This window comes from Cricetulus griseus (assembly GCF_003668045.3).
Source record: "Cricetulus griseus strain 17A/GY chromosome 1 unlocalized genomic scaffold, alternate assembly CriGri-PICRH-1.0 chr1_1, whole genome shotgun sequence".
Taxonomy (NCBI): domain Eukaryota; kingdom Metazoa; phylum Chordata; class Mammalia; order Rodentia; family Cricetidae; genus Cricetulus; species Cricetulus griseus.
The window spans coordinates 25,166,416-25,191,075 of record NW_023276807.1 but is presented as its reverse complement, the minus strand read 5'-3'; the positions used below and the strand labels follow the sequence as shown (position 1 = coordinate 25,191,075).

Below are 24,660 nucleotides of genomic sequence, written 5' to 3'. Positions count from 1 at the left end.
CCATTAGGACAGGTAGTGTAGACTGAAATCATCAGGAAAAAAAATCATGCAGGAACGAGCCAGCCAATTTCGTCTTTCCCTTTTCTTCTCCAGGGTTCCCTGGCCTACCTCACAGGGCTGCTAACACCACCTGCCACTACAGAAAATAGCAGTCCACTGGGGAGAGCTGAAGACCCTACCACAAGTGAGGGGCTAGGTGCTTGAGTCAGGCCCACACTGCCTGTAGAACAGGAACTACCAAGAAACAGAAAAAGGGGAATGAATACAAGGGGATGCTGGCGATTGAACCCAAGGCCCTGTACAGGCTACATAAGCACTCTACCAGAGTTAAGCCTCCAGCCCATAATAACTTTACTTCTATGGAAACAGTGACCGGCTTTGCTCAGCAGTAACCTACAAAGATGTAGCCCGATTTTACAACTGATTACCAAGCAGTACAAGCTCTCTCTAGTGGTAGACTCAATCCCAGCACCTTTCCCAAACTACTTTAAGAATCACTTCCCTATCAACGTTCAATTCATCCAAGTACCCTATTTATGACGTCCTAATTTCTCAAGACAGGAAAACCTTACTCCTCTAAGCCCCAGAAGCTGCTCAGCTACTTTAGATAGCATACCTAAATGTAAGTAGGCTTCTTTGGAATGAGGAATATAGACCACTTAAGTTTGGTTTTTTGTTTGTTTTTCTTAAAGCAATGCTGTTTTTCAATTTGTGCTATTTTTATCTTTACTTGTGTGTCTGTGCCATCGCTGGAATGTTGAAATCAGATGAGGTTGTGAACAGCCTCATGGGTTCTGGGAACTGAACTCAAATCCTCTGCAAGAACAATGTGCACTCTTAACCATGAGCCATCTCTGCAGTCCAAACAACTTAAGCATGTCTTTTTTTCTGATGAGTCCAAGTCAGTATATTGCAGTAGCCATGTCAAGAGCATCTGGTCACAGGCTGAGTACTCTGTATATGTGTGCGTGTGTTACGCGCACACACGTCATGATACATGTGTATAGACCAGAGGGCAGCTTCTATGAGCTGATTCTAAGTCTGAGGCAGGGTCTCACATGGGCCACACTTGTGCCATGCTATGCACTCCAGACTAGGTAGCCTGCAAGCTTCCAATCTCCTGTTTCCACTTCCCATCACATGGGAGCACCTGGATTACTGACAGGTACATCTGGCTTTTGGTGATCCAGCTCATGCTTTCAGGCTTGCACAGCCAGCTTTTATCCACTGAGCCATCTTCCTGGTCCCCTAAACAACACTTTTAGGTGTCTGCCATGGGTCCTGCACCAGGCCTCTAATACTCAGCAACATCTTTCATGTCACAAGCTGGTACACTACACACCCAATTTTTCTTGAAACTCAATATAAAGATCTGAATCCCTAAGAATCAGCTTATTTTAAAACAGTCAACATCACTTCAGACAGTCAAACCCATCTTCTACCATTTATTTAGCTAAGTAGGTCACAGCCAGAGTGGTCTTACTGAATGAATGCTCTTTGCCCTCCCCTTTGTGCCTGTTTCCTCACGGGTGGAAACTGTCTAGCTGATGGAACCTTGCAGATTTCTGGAAAAGATCATTTGAGACCCCTGAAAACTTGGCACTTTTCTTTACAGAACCATCCATCAGTCGCCCCCACCTTCCTCCCCCAGCCCAGTCTCTTTATTCCTATGGCTTTTCCTGCACCAACTGCTGCCCGCTGCCTGGAGTCGGCCTCACGGCCAGTACCCAATGTCACAGTCAGTCCCTCCTGCAGGACACACAGCCTCCTCTGACCTGTGCTCTAATTACTTAGTAGGACAGAGTTCAAATCTATGTAAAAACTGACTGTGTGTGTGTGGTGGTGGGGGGGGGGTCTTTTAAGATGAAACCCAACTCAGCAATAACTGTCCTCACCCACACACAATAAACCTTGTCACAAACAGCTACAGAATCCTCTGCCTCGTGGTTTCAGGAAAAAGGATAACCCCCAACCATCATGATGGTTTCAGCCTACGGTTGAAAACTAGCACAACTCAGGCCACATCTGCCACCAGGACACAGCTCAGGTCTGCGACACCCCAACACATGCTTTTTATGTAAGTAATGTTGTTAAGTTCTTTTGAAAGGTGTTCAATACAGAGTAATTTGTGCTGGTCCCGCCAACTTCTCCACAAACATACTTAAAAAACAAAAGTCTCAATGCAAGGAACTGCAAAAACACTCGGCAAAAGGAACCTCTGCACATAGGAACCATTAAGGATTTCTAACAAATTGTCAATCCTCTAAGAAGGACCTTTGTTGAGTTAGCAAAGCCAGAGTCATTTCTCTGAACTTTCACGGTTTACCTAGCTTTTCCAAATTTGCAGGGCCTGGTGTGCACAACCTGTTATCAGTTTTAGCTGACTAACAGTTTACTGGGGAAAACTACAGGACAGAAGGAAAAATCCCCAAAGAGATCACAGCAGGCTGCTGCCACCTTGTGGTGACTTGGTATAAATGCAGAAGTTAATCCTACAAATGAAATTAAATACGCATTATGAAAAGCACCAGCAAACAGTCATTGGAGAGATGAGTTTAGAGTCCTCAAAAAATTAAAAATAAATCTACCATATGATGCAAACTTTGCCACCCTGGCATACCCCCAGAGAACTGCATATCCTTCCAGAGACACTTGTGCCCGTTTATTGCTGCTTTTACTCACTGTAGCAAAGACCTGAAATCAATTCAGTTGTCCCCCAACAGATGAACAGATAATGAAAATCTGACATATAAAAAGTGGAATAGTATTCAGCTCTAAGAAAAAGGTAGTCACAAAATAGGAACATATATAGAATATATGTTAGAATATATTTAAGTGACATCAGTCTCAGAAAGAAAAATACATGTTCCCCCCCATCTGTGGAACCTTGCCTACGTACATGCAGGTACAGCATAGCATGTAAACAAGAGAACAAGAGGGGGGAGGCTGGGGCAGGAGAAGAACCAGTGGATACGAGCTATGACGGATATAAAGCTACTCATCTTTCTCGCTCTGTCATCAAGTTTTCTTTCTTGCTGGTGACTAAGTGCATAAAAAGAAATTCAACAGTGGAAGTATAAAATGTGTGACACCCCACAGCCTCCCTTCCCAATGACTACTCTGAAGGTGTAGAAGTTCACTGAAGTCTTTGGGTCTTGTTAATTTCAGTGTCTGACATTTTTGGGGGGAGGGAGGTTTTGAACACAAGGTCTTTGTAGCCCTGGCTGTCCTGGAACTCGCTCTGTAGATCAGATTGGTCAGTGTGTGATTTTATTTGCAACTTTTTATAATGGAATTAAAAGAAAAAAAAAATCTACAAGTAGGCCTGTGCCTGGGCGAGAGCTCAGAGCATAAGGGTGTGTGCTGCAAAGCCTGACTACCTGGGCTGGATTCCTAGGATTCCATGGTTAGATGACAACCAAGATGTCTACTGATCTCCACACATCCAACCCTATCTCACACACACACACACACACACACACACACACACACACACACACACACTTAAATATTTTTTAAGGCACAGAGTAGAAAGTCTACATGTACAAAATAGTTGTATTTATTCAATGTCCATGTCTTGGATACTTAGGTCAACAATACATAGTCCGCATTAGTCTAACTTCAAGGACAGCTTTCTCCAATGCATCATTGTGATCTGCTTGAGCTCCTCTGGCACAAGAGACCTCAAGGCTTTCCCTAGACTAAAGTGCTTGGGATGGGGGTGGGGGAGGAATTAAAAACACAAGCAAGAAACACAGAGAACAGTTGTGCCCCCAAACCCAACAAGTAATGAAGTAACTTTGCATCTTCTGGGGCTGGAAGGTGTGTGACCTGGGCCTTTTGCCAGAGCCCTGGCCCTCCCTCGAAGCTCTTGCCCTACAGCAGCAGTCATTCTCAGTTTCCAAGTCCTGATAGCCTCACTACCCATGATCCTCAGCCTCCATCAGTGAAACAGTGAGTGGAGAACGGAGACAACGGTGGGGACAGGGCAGTCCTTGGCAGGGGCGATTCAGATACGCCCAGCTTAGATGAGGAAGATGATGCCCTCAGACACCATGACCTGGTTGTCATCTTGCATCCTGCTCAGGGAAGCCTGGATCTCCTCCTCTGAGAAGGGCTCTTCTTTATCCCGGTTAATGGATTCTGTGAGGTGTCTCATGCTCACAGACTGTGCGTGGGCTTCTTGGAACACGTCCAAGAGGGCCGCCTTGAAAGCCTTCAACCTGCCCAAGACAGGAAAAACATGAGGATGAGCATGAGGATAAAGAGGAGGAGGAGGAGGAGGAGGAGACGGGCACACTGTGGCACATATATAACAGCACTAAGGAGGATGAGACAGGAAGAAGCCCCTCGATTCACAAGCAGCCTAGACCACATGGTGAGACCATGTCTTAAACAAAATGGCAGTAAACAAACCCGAAGCTCTACAGCAACATTAGCCTCAACCTAAGTGTTCTTCCGATGTTCTAAGCATCCCTCTTTAAAGCTAACCTACACAGCTCACAGAGCTCCCCGAAATTCAGGCATGAGGAGGCCCATGAAGCCTATGGGTTATTAGAGACTGGCAATCCTACACACATAGCACCCGGGGGAAAGTTTACTCACAATAATTATACAAGTCCACACCCCTCCACCAGAGTCTGGGAACCTTACCATGCCTCATGAGTATGCCATGTGACAAGCCTAAGGATGTTTCACTGTGAATGGCAGTGACATGGAGCTACCTCAATGCTGTTGGAAGAGCTTGTTTAAGAATATATCGCCAGGGGCTGGAGAGATGGCTCAGTGGTTAAGAGCACTGATTGCTCTTCCAGAGGACCTGGGTTCAATTCCCAGCACCCACATGGCAGCTCACAGCTGTCTGTAACTACAAGTTTGACACCCTCACACAGATATACATGTCGGAAAAACACCAATGCAAATAAAATGAAAACAAATTATTAAAAAAAAAAAAAGAGTATATTACCAGGCAGTGCTGGCACACACCTATAATCCCAGCATTAGGGAGGCAGAGCCAGGCTGATCTCTGAGATTGAAGCCAGCCTGGTCTATAAAGTGAGTTCCAGGACAGCCAGAGCTGTTACACAGAGAAATCCTGCGCCTCCCCCAAAAAGCAAACAAAGAATCTATATACCAAACTGGGTGGTGGCCACATGCCTTTAATCCCAGCACTCAGGATGCAGGAGAAGGAGAATTTTGGAGTTCAAGACCAGTCTGCTTTGTATAAGATGTTTGAAAAATCAGATTCTACACATGGCACCCTCTTGAAATCTGAGTTGACTTGGAAAGCACAGAGTTCAGTGGCTGTTTCTGGAGTGTGGAATTACAACCCATTTTAGTGTTTTTTCTACAAACAATTCTCCAAGTGTGACTGCATCATGTTCTGTATCTTTAAAAATTAACCTTAGGTATGGACTTTCTTTGGTGTCCAGTAAACATAAATTTCAGGGGGAAAAGGTGTTTCCTGAAATCCCGGTGAAAAACGTCCAAAACAAGTGGACACAGTTTATGAGAAAATAAAAAGGAAGTACCCACTGAGAGGAATGCAAAGCTCACAAATCAAATTTCCCTCTTGCTAAGTTAAGCCACTCCTTCCTGACTTAAAAGGAACAATTCCAATTTCCACAAAGAAAGTACAGAAAACAGGCAGAGAACTGCAAAACGGTGGCAGGCGTTCAGACACTCTGGCTTGCAACTGTCTACGTGAGCCTGGCATTAGAATCAGCGTGGAGTGTTGTGGCACTATCCCTGGACCCCTCATCAGCCGGAATTCCCAGGCAGGAGCGGATGCACTCACCTGGACTCACTCAGCTCCACTTTCTGGGATTCCCTGGTCTCCTGAGAATCATCCTCGTCGGTCTTCGGAGTGTGCACTTTGAGGCAGCAATGCAGGGGTAGAGGAGACAGTAAGGTGAAGTCACTTCCACCAACACCAGAGAAGCCACACCCTTCCCGCCTTGCTGAGCCTATAAGCACTGTCTCCCACGGTTCTCACTGGATAATACAGGGAGACGGATGGAGGCCCTGAGTTACTTCAGCAGGAGACCCTCAGTGCAATCTCTGCGATGCTCACAGCAGGCATGACGAAAGTTCGTAGAGAATAAAGGAGGAAGCCAAGGGCTGAGACAAGCTTTTTTCCTAAGTTTGCACTGTGGCGTCCCAAGGCTCTGAGACACGGGTCCTGGTCACAGGGTCTCCCGTGAAGTCAGTGGGAGCTCCTGAGGAACGGCCGCACACACTGCAGCTGGACGGGTCACGAGGAATTGCTCACTCACCTTGTGGCGTTTCCTTCTCTGCTTCACTGAAGTTATAAGGGTCAAAGGACTCCCCATCCGTGGCATCAGTCTTCCTCCTGAAATAACCATAGCAGCCAAGAAACTGAGAAGGCTTCAGGGAGCCACATGCACATGTAACAATGTACAAGCAAACTGCAACACCAGGCATAGGCCTGAACAAACCACTAAATTTTCTGTAAGACATTCTCCAGACCCCACTGCCCAGTGCTCTAACAAATGATTAGGTAGGAGGGGAAAAGCGGCCTCAAGAACATTTGAAGACCTAATGATGGCATCACTTCTGCTATTCCGCATCCCTTATAGGAAACCATATTGAACGTCACAGAGGCTCTCCCCTCCTCTCCTGTGCCTGACTACCATCATCTGTAAACCCTACAGGGCCCGGAGGATACTGGTGCCAGCAAGCTGTAACCCCGCCCCCCACAGAGCCATGTCCCACTCTACCTCTTCCGCTTCTGCTCGGGGTCTTCCTGGCTCTTCTCCTCTTCATCTTCCAAGTCTGATTCATCCTCACTTGGCTTCTTACGTTTCTTCTCCTTCTCCAGAACCTAGAAACAAGCCAAGGGATGTCACTGGTGCCAAAACTGAGTAAGCAACCTGATTTCCAAGTGTCTGAGACTTATCTCTATCCTCTCGGGTCTACGTCCCAGGACCAGAGGCAGGGAAAGTCTAATAGCCATCTCTCACCAATGCTGGAGGCCTTTCACACAGTAGATACTCTATGTTTACTGAGTAAAGAGACATGTTTGAGGTGTCCAAACCATATGGTTAAGGGGAGAACAATCATTTCTTTATAGACCAGGTATTTAGTTGAAATTTAACACCGCTTCCAACTTTGTAAAGAGAAATAAACAGGAAAAGCATGGCAGAACCATAACTCTAAACCTTCAAGGCCTACAGTTCTTCAGATGAGCAGCAGGCAACAGACACAAGACTCATTTTCTTATTTTCTCTCCCTTTATTAAAAATAAAATCTCTTCTCACACAATATGTCCTGATTAGTTCCCCTTTCTCTACTCTTCCCAGTTCCTCTCCACCCCCCCCCCACCCGTATCCACCTGCCCTCCTCCTGTCTCTCACTAGAAAAGAGCAGGCTTCTAAGAGATAACAACAAAACATGATAAAGATATAAGAGAAAACAAAGACCATCACATTCAAGTTGGACAAGGCAAACCAACAGAAGGAAAAGAGGCCAAGAAAAGGCACTAAAATCAGAGACCCACTACTCATTCACACACTCGGAGTCCCATAAAAATACTAAACTGAAAGTGATAATATATCTGCAGAGACCCTCGTGTAGACCCTTGTAGGCCCTGTGCTTGCCGCTTTCAGGCAGTCTCTGAGTTCATATGCACAGCTGATTTAGAGGCCCCTGTTCTCCTGGTGTCCTCCATTCCCTCTGGCTCTTCTACTTTCTGCCTCCTCTGAGGGACTCCCTAAAGGCTCACCTTCTTGAAGTAAGCATACTGAACCAGCTCCACGGCTTCCTCCGCATCCTGTAGTTCCACAGTCTTGCTCATACGGGCCTTCGCATGGGCTGTGGCCAGTCGAATCAGAGTTTCCAATGTCCGTGCTGTAACTGGAGATGTCTAGGGAAGAAAGCATGAGGGAATTTATTACTTCTAAGGAAATGTAGCAGTCTCTTTGAATAGGAAAAGAATTAAAGCATTACCAGAAATGTTCAGGAAGCCCAAGGTGTGTGTGTCTTCTTGACAAGTGGGCGCCATTTAAAGTTCAGATAGTCACCAGTACCCATCAAACATCACCCTCAGTCAAATCAGTTTCTCTCTCCATTGAGCAATAGAGAAAACCAAGATTCACGGCCACCCAAGGTGCTGAGAATATGTGGCGGTTAAGTGCTCAATCCCAAACACGGCACTTATATCATCTCTTCAGGTGCATGGAACAAGGGGAGAGAATAAAAAGAATAAAAGAATCGGAACACAGGCAGAAGAGCTGTGAAATGCCGGCTTTAGGACATGACACAAGGCGACCACAAACTCACATCAGCTGCCGATGTGGGGATGCCTGGACTTAGTCTTCACAAGACTAGGCCATTGACAGACAGCAAGCAAGGCATAGATGGGTAGGGACTTGAGAGGCCCTACTCACTGCTGAACTGTTTGTCACCAGTAGATTCAAGGAGTGGGGGAACCATTGTTTTCATGGCTATCCACTGGTGACCCCACCAAGTACCGATGGATAGTAAGAATCACACAGATAATCCTGGTTAAACTAAATGGAAAGCAAAAGTCATTAGACACTGGTAGGCAGAGAAGATGGTAAATAAGGGTGTAAGATAAGGGGTAATTAGAACACATTATACATGCATGAAACTGTCAAAAACGAAATTACCTTTTAAAATTCAGAAAGTTAAGAAAAATGGCCAAGCTGGGCATTGGTGGCGCACGCCTTGAATTCCAGCACTCTGGAGGCAGAGTCAGGCAGATCTCTGTGAGTTCGAGGCCAGCCTGGTCTCCAGAGCGAGTGCCAGGATAGGCTCCAGAGAAACCCTGTCTCCAAAAACCAAAAAAAAAAAAAAAAAAAAAAAAAAAAAAAAAGGAAGAAAGCAAAGAAAAATGGCCAAAGCAACCAAGTGAGAGTATTCAGGAAGAGAGGAAGGTTAGAGGAAAGAGGAAATTAGCCATCCTTCCTCACTGCAGGCCCACAATGCACGGGGAGCTGTTCTCATTCTGTCACTCCTCTTAACTAAGTACTTTACAGATGAGGACGTGGGAACCAAAAACCGAATCTGTCAAAGCGGAGCTCTGAGCACAGGTTTCTGTGAGTCGTGTACTTACAGAAGGAGGAGCCTGACATACCCCTACCATGTATGTAGCTAGCTCACTGTAGGGGTGGTAAGTAAAATAAAACCATTGTCTTTTCTAGCTGCTACGATGTGAACAGGACCATTGGCCTGATCAATCACACTGTGCGTGCTTTAAGTTTCAGGGACTTCAGATGGGTCCTGTCATTACCCAGCCTTCCCATATGGGTAAAGAGACTGGCCTAGGCAGTAGAAGGCTGTATGCGATGCCAGGCTGCAGACCACCTGCAGAGCTCTGAGCAGGCACAGGGATCACTCTCTAGTACTTTGTCTCCCATTACAGACTTTTCAGTGCCGTATGCAGTTTGCTTCTGCAATTTCTACCCACACCAATCTTGGTAAGAAAATCTCCAAGTGCTTGAAGGCACTAATGTAGAATACCATGGGCTGGGAGATGAGACGTTCTAATTCAAGCTCCAATTTCTGTGTCACCTAAGAATCTGGTGAAATCTTCGTGTGCACTAACAGGGCTAAACAATCCACACTGAGACCATATCTACAATGGCCAGCTATACTCAGTTCTTGCTCCAGTGAAGCAGGTCCTTGACACAGACACTTGGGAGCCGTCTGTGTACAGGGAGGAGTGGTGCTAAAGAAAGGGAGCTATTTAGTATGGAAACAAGTGATCCATAATCCCTGGGGAACCCATGGGTAGAGATGTGGAGGGAAGAGCAGGGTTATGCTAAGTAAGAAGTTGTTCTAAGACTACGACGCAGTGATGTCCTGAGCATGCTGTAACAGGCAGAGGGAAGAATGAAGTATCCACAGGACCCACAGACAGAATAAATAGGAGGGAACAGGTGACCTCAAAGTCTGTCACATAAGCAGGTCTTTGAACTGTGGACTCTCCACTTATAGTCCTGTGGACTGTACTGTCCCTGAAGGGCAGCTCTACTAAGTCACACTAGAAATTGCTCCTCATTGTCACTCAACTAGTTATGTGTCCACATCTGCTCAAACATTACTGACATTCCAGAGACTTTTGGGAGCCAAAGTCACTTCTTTTCACATCTGAACTCAAAATAGCCTTCACGTCCATCTCTTCCAAGTACTACACTGGACACATGATAAATATACGATCTTCCGGCCGGGCGTTGGTGGCGCACGCCTTTAATCCCAGCACTCTGGAGGCAGAGGCAGGCAGATCTCTGTGAGTTCGAGGCCAGCCTGGTCTCCAGAGCGAGTGCCAGGATAGGCTCCAAAGCTACACAGAGAAACCCTGTCTTGAAAAACCAAAAAAAAAAAAAAAAAAAAAAAAAAAAAAAAGATCTTCCTATCTATCTATCTATCTATCTATCTATCTATCTATCTATCTATCTATCTATCTATCTATCTATCTACCTTTCGGCTTCCTCGTCTCAAGTCTGAAGCTACAGTTCTTTTCTCATCACATGTGAGAGCGGAGACAAGGTTACTCTGCAGAATCTACTCAGCTCACTGGGGCAGATTCTTACTATCTCTGTTGTCTTGGTTTTCATTTCCTTCAGAAAAGGGATAATTAAAATGTGTGTTAACAATGTTCTTTAGACCAGAAAGGACAGTCAAATTAAAATCCCCAGGGTCTGAACAGAATGTAGCTGGGTGGTGGTGGTGGCAGTGGCAGCACACACCTCTAATCCCAGCACTTGGAAGGCAGAGGCAGGTGGATCTCTGTGAGTTTGAGGCCAGCCTGATATAAAGAATGAGTTCCAGGACAGCCAAGGCTACTCAGAAACCCTGTCTCGAAAAACCAAACCAAGCCGGGTGGTGGTAGCGCATGCCTTTAGTCCCAGCACTCACGAGGCAAAGGCAAGAGGCTCTCTGTAAGTTCGAGACCAGACTGGTCTACAAGAGCTAGTTCCAGGACAGCCTCCAAAGCCACAGAGAAGCCCTGTCTCGGAAAACAAAAAAACAAAAAAACAAAAAAGGAAGGAAGGAAGGAAGGAAGGAAGAAAGAAAGAAAGAAAGAAAGAAAGAAAGAAAGAAAGAAAGAAAGGAAGGAAGGAAAAGAAAAATCAACACAAACTAAACCAAACCAAACAGAAATGTATTTTGTATTTTGGGGCTGGAGAGATGGCTCAGTGGTTAAGAGTACTGGCTATTCTTCCAGAGGGCCCAGGTTCAATTCCCAGCACCCACATGGCAGCTCACAACTGTCTTGTAGTTCCAGGGGATCTGGCATCCTCACACAAGACATCAATGCAGACAAAAGGAAATAATGCGCATAAAATGAAAAATAAATAAAAGTGTCCTCGGCTGGGCGTTGGTGGCGCACGCCTTTAATCCCAGCACTCGGGAGGCAGAGGCAGGTGGATCTCTGTGAGTTCAAGGCCAGCCTGGTTTCCAGAACAAGTGTCAGGATAGGCTCCAAAGCTACACAGAGAAACCCTGTCTCGAAAAACCAAAAAAAAAAAAAAAGTGTCCTCATGCTCCAGGTGGCCCTTGGGACCACGACCCCCATGTGCTCACCCTGGCAGTGTCTGAGCTCATGCTGTCCTGACTGCGCAGGCGTGAGTATTCTTCCGCAATGTAGGCTGCTGACTCTGGTATCAGGACAGGCTTGATGATTTTGGCCACGTGGATGTATTTCTTCATGAAAGCTGCACTCACCATCTTCTCCCTGGATCCAAGAGAATAAATGTCGCTTTCCTAACCTATCTTGGGCAATTGTTTAACCTCTCAGAGAAGGCAAGGACCGATGACAGAGATGAAGTCTAGAACCCACCATCTTCTCACAGGGAACACACACAAAGCTTTTTTATAAAATTCTCTAACCTCAGGTGTTATGTGAAACTCAGGTAATCTAGGGAGAAAATTCTGGTATTGTATTTTTGAGATTTATTTATTTTGATGTTATGTGTTGTAGGAGTTTTGCCTGTAGTATGTCTGTGTGCCATGTGCATGCCTGTGTCCACGGAGGCCAGAAGACAGTTCCTCTGGAATTGGAGATATAGATCGTTATAAGCTGCCATGTGGGTGCTGGAAACTGGAATTGCCCTTAACCACTGTGCTTTCTCTCCAACCTCTTGCCCCCATTTTTCAGAAACAGGGTCTCACTCTCTATCACTGGCTGGCCTGCAACTCATTGTGTAGATCAGGCTGGCCTCGAATTCACACAAATTCACTAGCTTCCTGAGTGCTGGGATTAAAAGGCATATACCACGCCTGACACTAGCCATATTTTGTAAGAGGGAATACTGGCTCAGAGAAAAAAAAAAGTCAACCCAAATTCAGTGCAATTACACTTCCTTCTATAGCATGGCCAAATAGAAGTACGGGAGTTTATATATCACCCTTGGAGCTCCCGATCAAGTCTCTTCTTCTCAAATTCACTCTCCAGACTCTACTGATTGCTACCTACTAACCGTTACCAAAAACTACCACAAAGAACCATAGGGCACCTAAGAGGACAGATCACATACCACTAGCACTTGGGCATATTGTCAAAACAATTTGGAGACAGGTTAGGTGTAGTCCAGGCTAGTTTCAGTTCAGAGTCATCTTCTCGCCTCAGCCCTGAGTGCTGAGACTGTAAGTGTGAGCCATGCCTAGCTCTGTCAAAACTTTCTATTTCAGGAAAAGCTCTGACCCTGAGCTGAATCAACCCCGGACACATGCAAGGCAGCCATTTAGGAATGGGTTACCTGTAGCCCCAGAAAAGAAAACCGAATGTGACATAAGAAAGCTCAGGTTCTCTTGAGAGAGAAAGTAGTAGGGAAGCTCACTTTTTCTTCTTGCTCCCATGTAGAAGGCTGTCATGCTTCTCATAAATCCGGGTATCCTGCTGGTCATCCTGGGCAAAGTCGGGATCATCTGTGGCCAGGATATCCACTGAACTACCCAACGGCAAAGCTGGGGAACACAAGGTCAGTTAAAGGAGTTTAAGCCAAGTGAACTTTCCTCTTCTTACAGAACAACTTAGAAAGCAAGAACCCAGGAGGGAACAGACATGTGGACCTCACAAACAGGAAGATGCCCAGAAGATTCTAAGAAATATAGCAGAACCCAAAATGGACAGACACTCAGCCTCCAGTGAGCATTCAAGTAAGAAGAGGAGGACAGAGAGTTAAGGGCACCTGCAACGTTAACCCAGCACAGAACCGCACAGCCCTGGGGCTGAGCCAAAGATACGGGCAGGCATGTGTTAGGACCCCTCACACCAGCCACTCTTGCTAGTCCACATACTCACCATCACCATCCTGCTCCCCTGGGGCTCTGTATTGGTGCATCCTAAGGACGTGGTCTGAGATCTCCCTATCCTGTTCAGGATCCATCTGATCCAGCATGATGAAGAGCAGGTCAAATCGTGACAGCAGCGAGTCCTGCAGCCCAATGTTCTCCATAGGAGTCTTATACTGATCATACTGGAGAACACAAGAAGACAATCAGGAGGAGGTAACATCACCAGGAAGGACATAAAGACCAAATCTTGGAATTTACTACATGTATAAGCACAGGCTTGAATGCAGAGAACCGCCTGCCTCTGCCTCCTGAGTCTGAGGCCAGTCTGGTCTACATAGTAAGTTCTAGGACAGCTAGGACTACACAGAGACCCTGTCGTGATAAACCAAATAAACACACACACACACGTATCACAGCTTCCTTAGCCATGGACTATAAACTCGGAATCAGGGATTCACAAAAAACTGTCATCAGGAGCAGGTTTCTGGATGCACAATGACCCTAAGATGATTCAAAACCAACCATATAATGAACGAATGTGAGGCATCTCTGGTAGTGCTGGCTTCTGCTGCATTACACAACTCTAATACAGCCTTATTGTGAACACACACATGCATTCCCCCTGTACATGATGTCATGACTCAACACCAACACTGCCCGGAAGAGCAAGGGTCGGATCTGAGAGCATTTTAGGAGCTGTGCTGCTTTTACTGCACATACAAAGTTTCCTAATACTAGAGAAGCGCAATGGCCTAATCACAGACTTGATGGTTTCCCAACATCAACTGTGTGGCTAGCCAGTAGCCCAAACAGCAAAATCAGGTTCACTTATAGACCCTATCTCAAAAACTCAGGTGGAGAATGATAGAGGAAGACACCCAACACTGACCTCTGCCGTACGCACTCACGTACGCACATTCTGATATATACAACTGTGAAGAGTAATTGCTCTGATCCAAGGACAGTAACAAACAAGTTAAGTTTCTGATTTACTATTCCCCTATAATAAACCTCCCAGCCCAGCTATTAGGCAAAACCAAATTAGCCCAATAATTGTGGTTATAGGCCTGATTCAACTTACCCTGCCATATACCGGATTGGCAGCTGCCAAAACACTGCAGCGGGCATTCAGTCGAGCATGGATGCCAGCTTTCGCAATAGTCACTCGGCCCTGCTCCATCACCTCGTGGATGGCTGTACGGTCCATGTCAGACATCTTGTCAAACTCATCGATGCAAACAACTCCTCGGTCAGCCAGGACCATGGCACCAGCTTCCAGGCGACGCTCCCCTAGAAACAGAAGAGGTAAATGCACATGCCACGGTCTACGTCAGAGGACAGAGAAGAATCTGGGTCTCTTTCTGAGGTCTTCACAGGGCACGAGAACACAGCAAGGCTTCAATGGCAGGATTACTAGGAAACGTGAAGTGCCATTTCTCAGCTCCACCCTGCAGTCTTGCTGCGCCCTCCCTCACAGAAGCCTCTGACATCCACAGACTTGCTTTGCTCAATGATGGCCAACTGAAGCTCCAATTTCATTTTTAGCTTCCTCCTAAATTGCTGTTTGCCCCTTTGCTATCATTCAAACCATCTTCTAGACTTCTAGAACACATTTCTAGCAACAGAGACCTAAAACCTTCAATAATTTACCCACTTTGCCAGGGCATTCGGTCTTACAACACACCTCACTAACCTGTCAAATCTTCCCAACACAGGCCAGCGCCTACAGCAGCCAGCTTGAGGAATCTGCTCACACTCATGGTGGGCCTCTGCCAAGGAGCCTCACACCCTTACCTGTTTCCTGGTCTGTAGTGACAGCAGCCGTGAGACCCACTCCAGACGAGCCCCGGCCCGTGGTGGGAATGGCCCTGGGCGCGGTGCAAAGCACATACCGCAGAAGCTGGGACTTGGCGACAGAGGGGTCACCTACAGGACAAGGCAATGGTGAATCTCGAGGAAAAGTCACCGACACCCCAGCCAATCCTGCTTCTGCAGCGCACTTCTTGGCACAAGTCACACAGTAATTTGATGTTGTACTACTACTTTCCCTTTTCCCATTCTCAGAATACAGTCCAGGTATAAATCAAGAATTTCAGGGGTATTTTTAAAAACATCCATTTTAGCCTTCTGCACTTAGATGGAGTTGAAATATGATCAGCTATAGAAGGTACAACTCTATATACACATGTTCTCACAACCCACTCAAGGGAAGAGCCATCCCCCAGCACCATACCTATGAGGAGAATATTGATGTCTCCACGGATGTGGCTGCCGTTTTCAAGCTCTCGTTCCACCCCTCCCAGGAGCAAACAGAGGATTGCCTTCTTCACGTAGTCATGCCCATGAATGCTAGGGGCCAATGAGCGGGCCAACTGGTCAAAGACATCCTAAAGGAAGAACCAACAGAGAAAAAGAATAGTGAGATCCAGTGGGGTTTCTGGAGCCCACAGAAAACATATACTTTTTATTTAAAAATAAAAATAAAAACCCAGGTGTAGTGTATACAGGAGGATCTGGAGTTCAGGGACACCCTGGGCTACATGAGACTGTCTCCACAGGAGAACTGGGCCAGTTATAAACAAGACTTGATAGTACACTGATATTAACTCCTGCATTTTTATTTTTATTAGGTTCACCTGAGCAGCCCAGCAGACAGAACAAGTGTTACCAATCAAACAGCAAAAATAGCCTTAACCTGCCAGTTGGAACAAAACTGGATGCTAACAACAAATACTTCATGAAAAAAAAAAAAAATCCCAACTTCCTCCAGATGCAGCACAAAGATGGCCACACACAGGGCACAACACAGGATCAAAGCCATCCCACTCTTAACTGACCTTGGAACGTGTTTTGCTGAACTTCTTGATCTTGGCTATGTCGTCAGCAGAGAATGCAGGCTGCAGATCCTTGCTCATCTGCTTCACATTACAGGCAATCAGGACGGTCCTGCAACACGGGAAGAGGAAGTCTGCTGACGCCCCAGCCCCACCAAGTGTTCTTGGTCTATTAAACTCAACCAGAACATGGGAGAAGGGGAGGTTTCTGAACCTAGCCGAGCTCTCGGTCCATGAGCCACAGTGAGGATGGAATGCCCAACAAACAAGTGTGCATGCAAAGGAGGTGGCTGGGACTCCTCGCCTAGGCTGGCCATGAGGCTGTATTTGTGTCACTAGTGACTCCCACGTTGGCCTAGACAGCCGACATTCCGAGTGCCACATGAGAAGATGTAGTACAAGGGTCATGTCACCTTACTGGCAGGAAGTACACATCATGCACCAGTTAGTGCTTGCATATGGCAACCTGGAGCAAAGCACCACTAGGACAGAAACTGCTACCAGTGCTCCCCACATTCCAAAGCAGCCCCTTTACCTGAAGGTCCCTGAGGTGTAGCCGCCCTTCTTCCCTGGAAGACAGCGGTAGGTTCCCACCACCTGTATTCTGTCACCGGGTTTCACTTTATCCACCAGATCATCGTCTAGAATGACGTCCACAGAGCGAGGAAGCTGGCCAGCGGGGGCCTTCTCCGGCATCTCCTGGATGGTAATGGTCTGGTGGTCCTTGTAGACAGACAGGCCATACTCTGTCTCCAGGGGGTTGTTCTCCTCATCCTAAAAGAAGGACAGAAAAAGTCCTTGCAGTCTTGTCTCAAAAATGTAGCACTCATCTAATGTGGAAAACATCTTTCAGAGATTTTGAACCTTTAATATCTAGAATCACAATAAAAGTGTATGCATCTCTTACAGCTTTCCTAGCCTGACTCCTGAATTAGTAACAAACTGACCATTGGAAGGGCCAGTTTTCACTGATGGGATCATGACTACACTAACACCCACATTAAAATCCTGACTTCCTGTACTGATGCTAAATCTGGAATTATAATTTAATGCAGTTTTTCTTTTTCTTTTTTTTCTTTTTTCGAGACAAGGTTCCCTGTGTAATCCTGGCTGTCCTGGACCCCACTCTGGCCTGGAACTCAGAGATCCACCTGCCTCTGGCTCCTGAGTGCTGCAATTAAAGGTGTGTACCACCATGCCCAACTCTGAAGCAGTTTTTCCACTTCCCACAAGAAACACCCCACAGACACATGCACCCAAAGCTTAGTACCTGTTCTAGCAGCACCATTCCTACCACAGACAAAGTTTAAAGACCATAGGTAAGTACATGTGGCACAGTCACACAAATGAAAACTGTGTGTTGAGACGCACACTTGTGAGCACACACAATGTTACCCAAAAGCTGCTCAACACAAGAGCACGTACATAGTAAAACAGGCAAAAACAGTGGTGCACGACCTGTGGATTGTGAGCCCTTTGGTGGTCAAACAACCCTTTCACAGGGGTCACCTAAAACCATCATTTACATTACAATTCATAGCAGTAGCGAAATTACAGTTATGCAGTAGCAATGAAATAATTTTATGGTTGGGGGTCACAACATGAGGAACTGTATTAAAGGGTTATAGCATTAGGAAGGCTGAGAACCCTTGGGCAAAAATATTTCCTACTATTAAAGATACCAGGGTTGCCAGGCATGGTGGTGCACACCTTTAATCACAGCATTCCAAAGGCAGAGGCAGATGGATCTCTGTGAGTTCAGGGCCAGCCTGGTCTACACAGTAAGTTCCAGGAAAGCCAGGGCTTTGCTGACACAAGGATAGCACAGCCTTCAATAGGGACTTCTATGCTGGTAAGTTTGTTTCTCACTTTAGATGCTGGTTATAGGAATACATGCTGCTTGTAAAAACTCATTTATATATGTGAAAACTATATATACAATATAGTTTATTAATATATTTTACAATTATATCTTTATATTGCATTATAATATATATTAAGCATCCATAAAAAACATTAAGGTATGCTTCCATTATATGTGAATTTCCTAAAACCACAAGAGTCATTACGTGCTTACTGAGTGCTCACTATGTGCCAGGGACTGTGCTCCAATCTTATGTAATTATCATCACTTTATAAGAGCGAATGCTTTCTGCTTCCCAGACAAGGACAATTTCCAAGGGGTATCCTCTGACTAAATGAGTATAGACATCAGCAATCAATGTTTATGACCTCCTGTCTCACTAAGAAAGTTATCTTCAACTGTTCTCACCCTGAACACTATCAAGAAAGCCTTTTACTGGCTTTTCCCAAATGCACTGAAACAGCTGCAAAGATTACACAATATCATCACCTAATAGAGGCATTTGCCATTTTACTTTTAGAAAGCACGTTACATAACTATGATTACAACTCTGTTAAAATACCTGTCATCCAATGTTTCTCCTTTTTGGCCTTCTATAGCTCAACTTTTCTAAATTTCATTCTCTGTGTGTGGTGCACACACCTGTGTAGATGCACACACTCATGCATATGGAGATGAGGTATGACATCAGGTATCTTCGTTCCAGCTAGGCTAGTCAGTCAGCAAGTGAGATTTTAGGATCCACCTATCTCTCTTCTCCAAAGACAGCTGGGTTAGCAGGCATACAAAGGTACACCAACCCTTTACTTGGGTACTAGAGATCTGAACCTAGGTCCTCTTGCTTGCAGAATAAGTATTCCTACCCAGTAAGCCAACTTTTTACACCATAACTTTAGTACAAAAAAAAAAGGGGGGGCCCATATTCAACTTTATCTCGTACCCCATCTCTCTCTTCAGAATTAATCCTTATCTCATATTATCTACTTTTAGAACAAAGACACCAGATTAATATACAACTACTAGAATTAAAACAGTCTTCTTTAATTCGAGCTGCCAAGGAAGCCCAACCGATTCAGGTCCTCACCTTCGTGGGATAAACAGAACTTGACGGGAAAGCCACCAGGGTAGTGAGATCAGAGTAGCGCCGCTCTATGGTCTTTTTCGTAGCGGGGCAGTAGTGAACACTTCGAACAACTTTGGGACGAACTAGAGAACCTAGGAATGCAAAGGTGTACTGTATATAAAGTCACCCAATGACACAATGACAAAGGAGGGACTTAAATACTGTATTTCCCCAATTAGGTTACCTATTTCAGCAATATTTGTCATTTATCCCTCTTACATTTACACATAGGGTATCAGTGAATCCATGTAAAATCTGAAGTACCACTGATGTCAATTAAGGGAAAGTTTTGGGTTGCAATAATATTGGAAGAGCAGGACTCTTCCAGCTTCAGAAATACATCATCCTGCTACAGCTGGTGGTCACTTCCAGTTCCCCCTAATTGCTGTCCCCTAATTTTACTATTTTAATTTCAGTGCTTCACTTCTCTGAAATGACATGTTCCCCAGACCCACTACAATTCTTCCAGTTTCAAGACCTCCTAAATCTCTATCCTCTAACTCCTTAGGATCCTGGCACCACCTTTAACCCACTCACATTTAGTAACAATGCCTTCCACACAGACCACACAGCTGAGAAAGCAAGACGTGAGAGTCCGGGGAGAAACGTGCTTTGAGCCGAAGCTGCCCTCCAGTCCTATGTAGAACTCCTCATACTGTTTGGCATAGGTAGCATCAATGGAGGCCACAAAGTCCTTCAAGGCCCGCTGGAAGGCAACCAGCTCCTCAAAAGCATTGTTCAGGAGGCTGCGTAAGATCAAGACAAAGAACCATTAGGCAGAGTTCAGGAAACTGACCCTCAAATCAAGAAGAAACAGTCTTACGCCATTAAGATCAGTGAAAGAAGATCCCATTTCTACTTTGTCCTGCCACTGTGTAAGACACAGTAAATACATCAGAATCGAAGGTCACTTCAATTCAAAGATGTAAGAGTGATACTCAGAAGAACACTGGAAGATTGGAGCACTTGAGATGGTGACAGCCATGCAATCCAGATCTTTCCCAGGGAAGCCTGTTCCAGTCTAAACAAGGTGATGCCTTTCTCACCCCAAGGCAGAGTGTTCCCCGCAAAACCCTGTCATCACTCACCGGTTAGCCCTCTTTTCATTCTTCCTGCGCAGGTCATTCACACTGACAATCAGCCGGTACTGGTTGTCACTGATCAGCTCCCGAACTTTGTTCTGGTAAATTCCCTGGTCTTCCTGAAGAGCAATCATGACATATAAAAAAGAGCTACACAACTCAAAATGTTTCAGAACAGCTGAATTCACAATCTGTGCTACCAACGTCTGCCTTTCATTCACTAGTCTCAGATTTCACCTACAACCTATTAGGAGCCTGTAAGAATCATAAGGTCAATATGGACCTAGGACACCCAGGGTCCCTTTCTGCAGGCTCTTAGTTTTATTTACAGCAAGCTTGGATTTCCAAAGCTGCCAGGAAGGAGCCACAAAGAGGAAAAGTTTCATTTAGAACTCAGGCTGGGCACGGGAGGTAAACTATAATCCCAGCACTCAGGCATCTGTGGCAGAAGGATCACCACTAAGTTCAAAGCTAGGCTACAGAGGAGACCTTTTCAAGAGAACCTATAATAACTGGTAGAAGGGGTGATCTTCAGTGAGAGTAAGACTGGCCTCAATCTAAGGGACAGCCAGCTCAGGACTCAGGGTAGCTGGAAAGAGAGATAAGTCAGAATGCAGGCAGGCTCAGCAATGGGGCCTGCAGCTGTGTCAAGGACTTGGGGTACTTAAGGACTATCACATGAGCTCATTTCTGAGTTCTGATCCTATGGTGCCACATACTTCTTTCTGATTTTCGGCTGTAGGATGGTCTTCTAGGTTATAAAGGTTTCTGGACAAGGAAAATGCACCTGCTATTGTTTGAAAAACACGGCCCCCAAAGGGAGTGGCACCATTAGGAGGTGTGGCCTTGTTGGAGGAAGTGTGTCACTGGAGGGGTAGACTATGAGGTCTCTCTTCTCAAGCTTCACACAGTATGACAGTCAGTCAACTTCCTGTTGCCTACAAGATGTAGCACACTCAGTTCCTGCACCACACCTGCCTGCACGCTGCCATGCTCCCCTTCACGACGATAATGGATGGAACTCTGAAACTGTAATCGAGCCACCTCAATGAAGTACTTCCTTTCTAAGAGTTGTCATGGTCACAGTGTCTCTTCACAGCAATGCAAACCCTAAGACAGCTGTGTCCACCAATAGAGCATTAGTGACCACTGACTATTGCATTTGTGAAGCAGTTACTGACGGTGGGGACACTACTTTGTGAGAGGAGGTCAACATGAAGGTATTCAAAAGTCCTAAGTGGGGACTTGGGAGCTACCTGAAGTCTACACCAGTAAAGATGACACTGAACACCAATTATGTTCACTTTCACACAAGGATGCCAGCATATAGTCACTCACGTGTCTCAAAAGGTGCGAGAAATGGCTGCAGACAGCCCTTCTTCCTGCCCGGCATCCTATCACATGTTATCATGATCAACAGTTCTCCTATAGTCCCAATTATATTTTAATTGGGACTGAAAATGACTTAACTATTAAAGAGCAATAAGTAAAAAAACCTTGCTAATATGAAAATTTCATTTTAAAATCTTTATGCTAACATGCCTGACTGTAGACTTATTTTAAAATCATGATGTATATTTCAAATACACACAAAACTGTAAATTAAGTTCTCTTAAAATTAAAATTTGCTTTTCATTAATCAACCGATTTTCAGTGCTCACAAATATCCTATAGCTTTGAATTTGGGGTTGCACAGAAACCCCACTTTACCTACACAGGAAATACTTTTGATCTGCCAGAAAGAAAGCAGCCAAATTGGTGGAAGTCTTTTTTCCCCCGCAGCAGCAGCTCAGTAATTAAAATCTGAGGACTCTGAGCCAGTTACAACAGCTCCCAGTGCACCCTTGGAGCAGTATGTCCTTTCCATCCAACTGTTAAGATGGGCTTGACCATTTGTTTACACCAGACCAGATTCCTGGAGCAAGCTGCGTCATCCCATTACAAACAAAATAGATGGCTTTGGAGAAAACTAGCGACTAACCAAAAGAGAAGTTTCAAGAAAAATATGCAGCTCAGGGGAAGACGGCAAGGGTGGTTTAGTTAGACCCTGGGGACTAACTAAACCACCGCCTAAAAAACTTAAGTAAATAAATAAATAAATAAAAACTCCCGCGGGAAAATTAATTGACTCAATTTTTTAAAAAGACACGGACTTAGAAGAAGGGGATCAGCGGGGTTAAATGAAAGAGTGGTGAAAAGCGAATATGGTCAAAAAAGCATTGTTTATGAAATTTCATAGTGAAAGCCACATGTGTGATTACGTGTGCTAATTTAAGACATGATAAAAAAAAAAAAACTTTGTTAATTTTGAGGTACACTTGAAGGAGGAAGACGAAGAATTAGAAAAGATACCAGGAAGTTGCAGAGAGAAATGAAGCACCAGCGGCCCTGACCCTCGGCGGGGATCTCAGGGGTTGGACCCCATCATCAGCCGGGCCCGATCACCCGCGGGGACCCCATCATCAGCCGGGCCCGATCACCCGCGGGGACCCCATCATCAGCCCGGCCGGGTCACCCGCGGGGACCCCATCATCAGCCGGGCCGGGTTACCCGCGGGGACCCCATCGTCAGCCCGGCCGGGTCACCCGCGGGGACCCCATCATCAGCCGGGCCGGGTCACACGCGGAAACCCGAGCTGCCGGGTCCGGTCACCCGCGGGGACCGCAGGACCGGGACGGCGGCCCGACCCTCACCTCGTCATCCAGGAAGTCCAAGTAGTCTCTCTGCGCCTCCCGCAGCTCCACGTCGTCCAGCACTACGGTGCCCGCCATGCCGCTGCCCCGAAATCGCCCGCCGCCAAAAATTGCCCAAAAACCCGCGTGGCTCCGCCCTGGCGCGAAAACTTCCCAAGTTTTCCCGCCACGGAAGTTTACGGTGGAGGACGCAGAGAGCCAAGACGCGTTGTGATTGGCTGATCCCTTTAACTTCCGGAATTGCAATTGTCCAATAGCGAGATTCTTCTTATTCCGGCCTCGCCTGGATTGGAGGGGGAATGATGGCCTCGCTTTCTCCGCCCTAATAGGAAGACTATCCAAGGGCAGAGAGGCGACTCAAGGCCCGCCCCCGCCCCCGGGTCATGGAGCAACAGGAAGGGCAGAAAGCACTGCATTCTGGGAGTTGTGGTCCCTACATTTTTGACCGTAGGCCCTTTCAACAGGTGGGAAGTTAGAATTCACTGAGATGTCCAAGTTGGCGCCCCGTTGAACTTAGATGGAAAATAAAGTAGACTTTAGAGAAAGAAGAGTTTTTAAGCACCGGGTATTAAAACATAAAAGCAAATATTTTTTAAAAATGTATACAAGTTGCTGGCCTTAACAGCATCTTCCCAGACATTTATCTTTTGAGATTATTTCAGACGAAAAATAAAATCAAATGTAGGAAACATGTTAGTTCATTGGAGACTCATTTCTTACCTGAATACACTGTAAAAATATCAAGCCACTAGGAACCTGAAGTAAAAGAAAATTCTTGGGTATGTAGCCCTAGAGACAATCTTTGTGTTATTACTCAAAAAGATTGATATATTATCCCATGCTATACACAGGTAAAATGTAATTTAAAGTCTAATCACATCAGTTTCTCCCTTCCCTTTCTTCTTTTTGATCCATCCCACTTCCTCTCCCTTCAACTCCTCCCATGCTGCCCCCCACTCCCCTCAATTAATAGCTTCTTTTCCTTTGAGCATTACTGTTAAATCATATATATACACACATACGTATATAATATATATATATATATATATAATTATATAAATAGGAGGTTGTTGAGCACTTTTAGTGTTGCTTGTGTGCATGATTTCAAGGCTCACCAATTTGTACTGGATAACCAGTTAGGGGGCTCACCCCTGGGAGAGACTAATTTTCCCTCTTTGAGCAGTCATTGGTTGCCTGTAGGTCTTTATGTAGGGGATCAGAAGTGAATCCTTGACTGTTCTGTATTATATTGAGTTGAGGGTCAGCCTGGAATACATGAAACTGTGTCTCAAAATTATAGTAGTGGTAATGATAATACTAGTAATAATTCCACATATGTGTTGCTCTAGCATGTGTTTTCATTTTATTGAACAGAAAGCTAAAATGCTAGGTTGCCCAGCAAGACATTTGGTAACTTCATGTCTAAAATTTGTATCAATTAATCATTACTTTGTATTAAATATCTACAGGACTCATTGTGTGCCAATAAAAATCCTAAGTATAATCTGCCTAAACAAATATGCCATCTTTGTATATATACACATACTTCTAATTATGATCATTCAATTTATGTTTAGTATGCTTTTTTGTCATACTAGTGGGCATGCTTTTGTATATACTAGCTGAGTGGGAAGAGTGAAGAATAGGATTTTATCTTGTTTGAAATTATATAGTAAGACATAGTTATTAACTTGATGTCTTTATCACTTGGTCATAACTCTTTCTGAGTATACTGGGTACAATACTGGTGATATTCTCTGTTCTTGAAAAAACTTGAAAT

General features: G+C 45.3%; 1 protein-coding gene across 2 annotated transcripts; it reads right to left on the bottom strand.

Annotated features, from left to right (window-relative positions):
• Positions 1 to 3,537: 3,537 nt before the first annotated feature.
• Mcm3 (minichromosome maintenance complex component 3) lies at positions 3,538 to 23,037 on the bottom strand. Of its 2 annotated transcripts, XM_027392781.2 has the most exons (17): positions 22,881 to 23,037; positions 20,194 to 20,306; positions 19,643 to 19,851; positions 19,067 to 19,197; positions 16,654 to 16,892; positions 16,122 to 16,230; positions 15,518 to 15,671; positions 15,079 to 15,210; positions 14,366 to 14,574; positions 13,292 to 13,466; positions 12,828 to 12,954; positions 11,572 to 11,722; positions 7,745 to 7,885; positions 6,741 to 6,844; positions 6,276 to 6,352; positions 5,798 to 5,873; positions 3,538 to 4,223 (listed from the first exon to the last, which is right to left on the bottom strand). In XM_027392781.2, the coding sequence occupies exons 1-17, from the start codon at positions 22,956 to 22,958 to the stop codon at positions 4,025 to 4,027; spliced, it is 2,424 nt and encodes an 807-aa protein (XP_027248582.1). In that variant the 5' UTR covers positions 22,959 to 23,037; the 3' UTR covers positions 3,538 to 4,024. The 2 variants fall into 2 exon arrangements, with proteins under 2 accessions (XP_027248582.1, XP_035308510.1); XM_035452619.1 differs by lacking the exons at positions 3,538 to 4,223; positions 5,798 to 5,873 and adding an exon at positions 5,903 to 5,994.
• Positions 23,038 to 24,660: the final 1,623 nt, after the last annotated feature.

Excerpts from the sequence above, each read along its gene's own strand:
- Mcm3 (XM_027392781.2), bottom strand. The coding sequence starts at position 22,958 with ATGGCGGGCACCGTAGTGCTGGACGACGTGGAGCTGCGGGAGGCGCAG. Across the intron at positions 15,672-16,121 it reads TCAGCAAAACACGTTCCAAG|GATGTCTTTGACCAGTTGGC; the intron begins GTCAGTTAAGAG and ends TTCTTCCTTTAG. Across the intron at positions 14,575-15,078 it reads CACTACAGACCAGGAAACAG|GGGAGCGTCGCCTGGAAGCT; the intron begins GTAAGGGTGTGA and ends TTCTGTTTCTAG.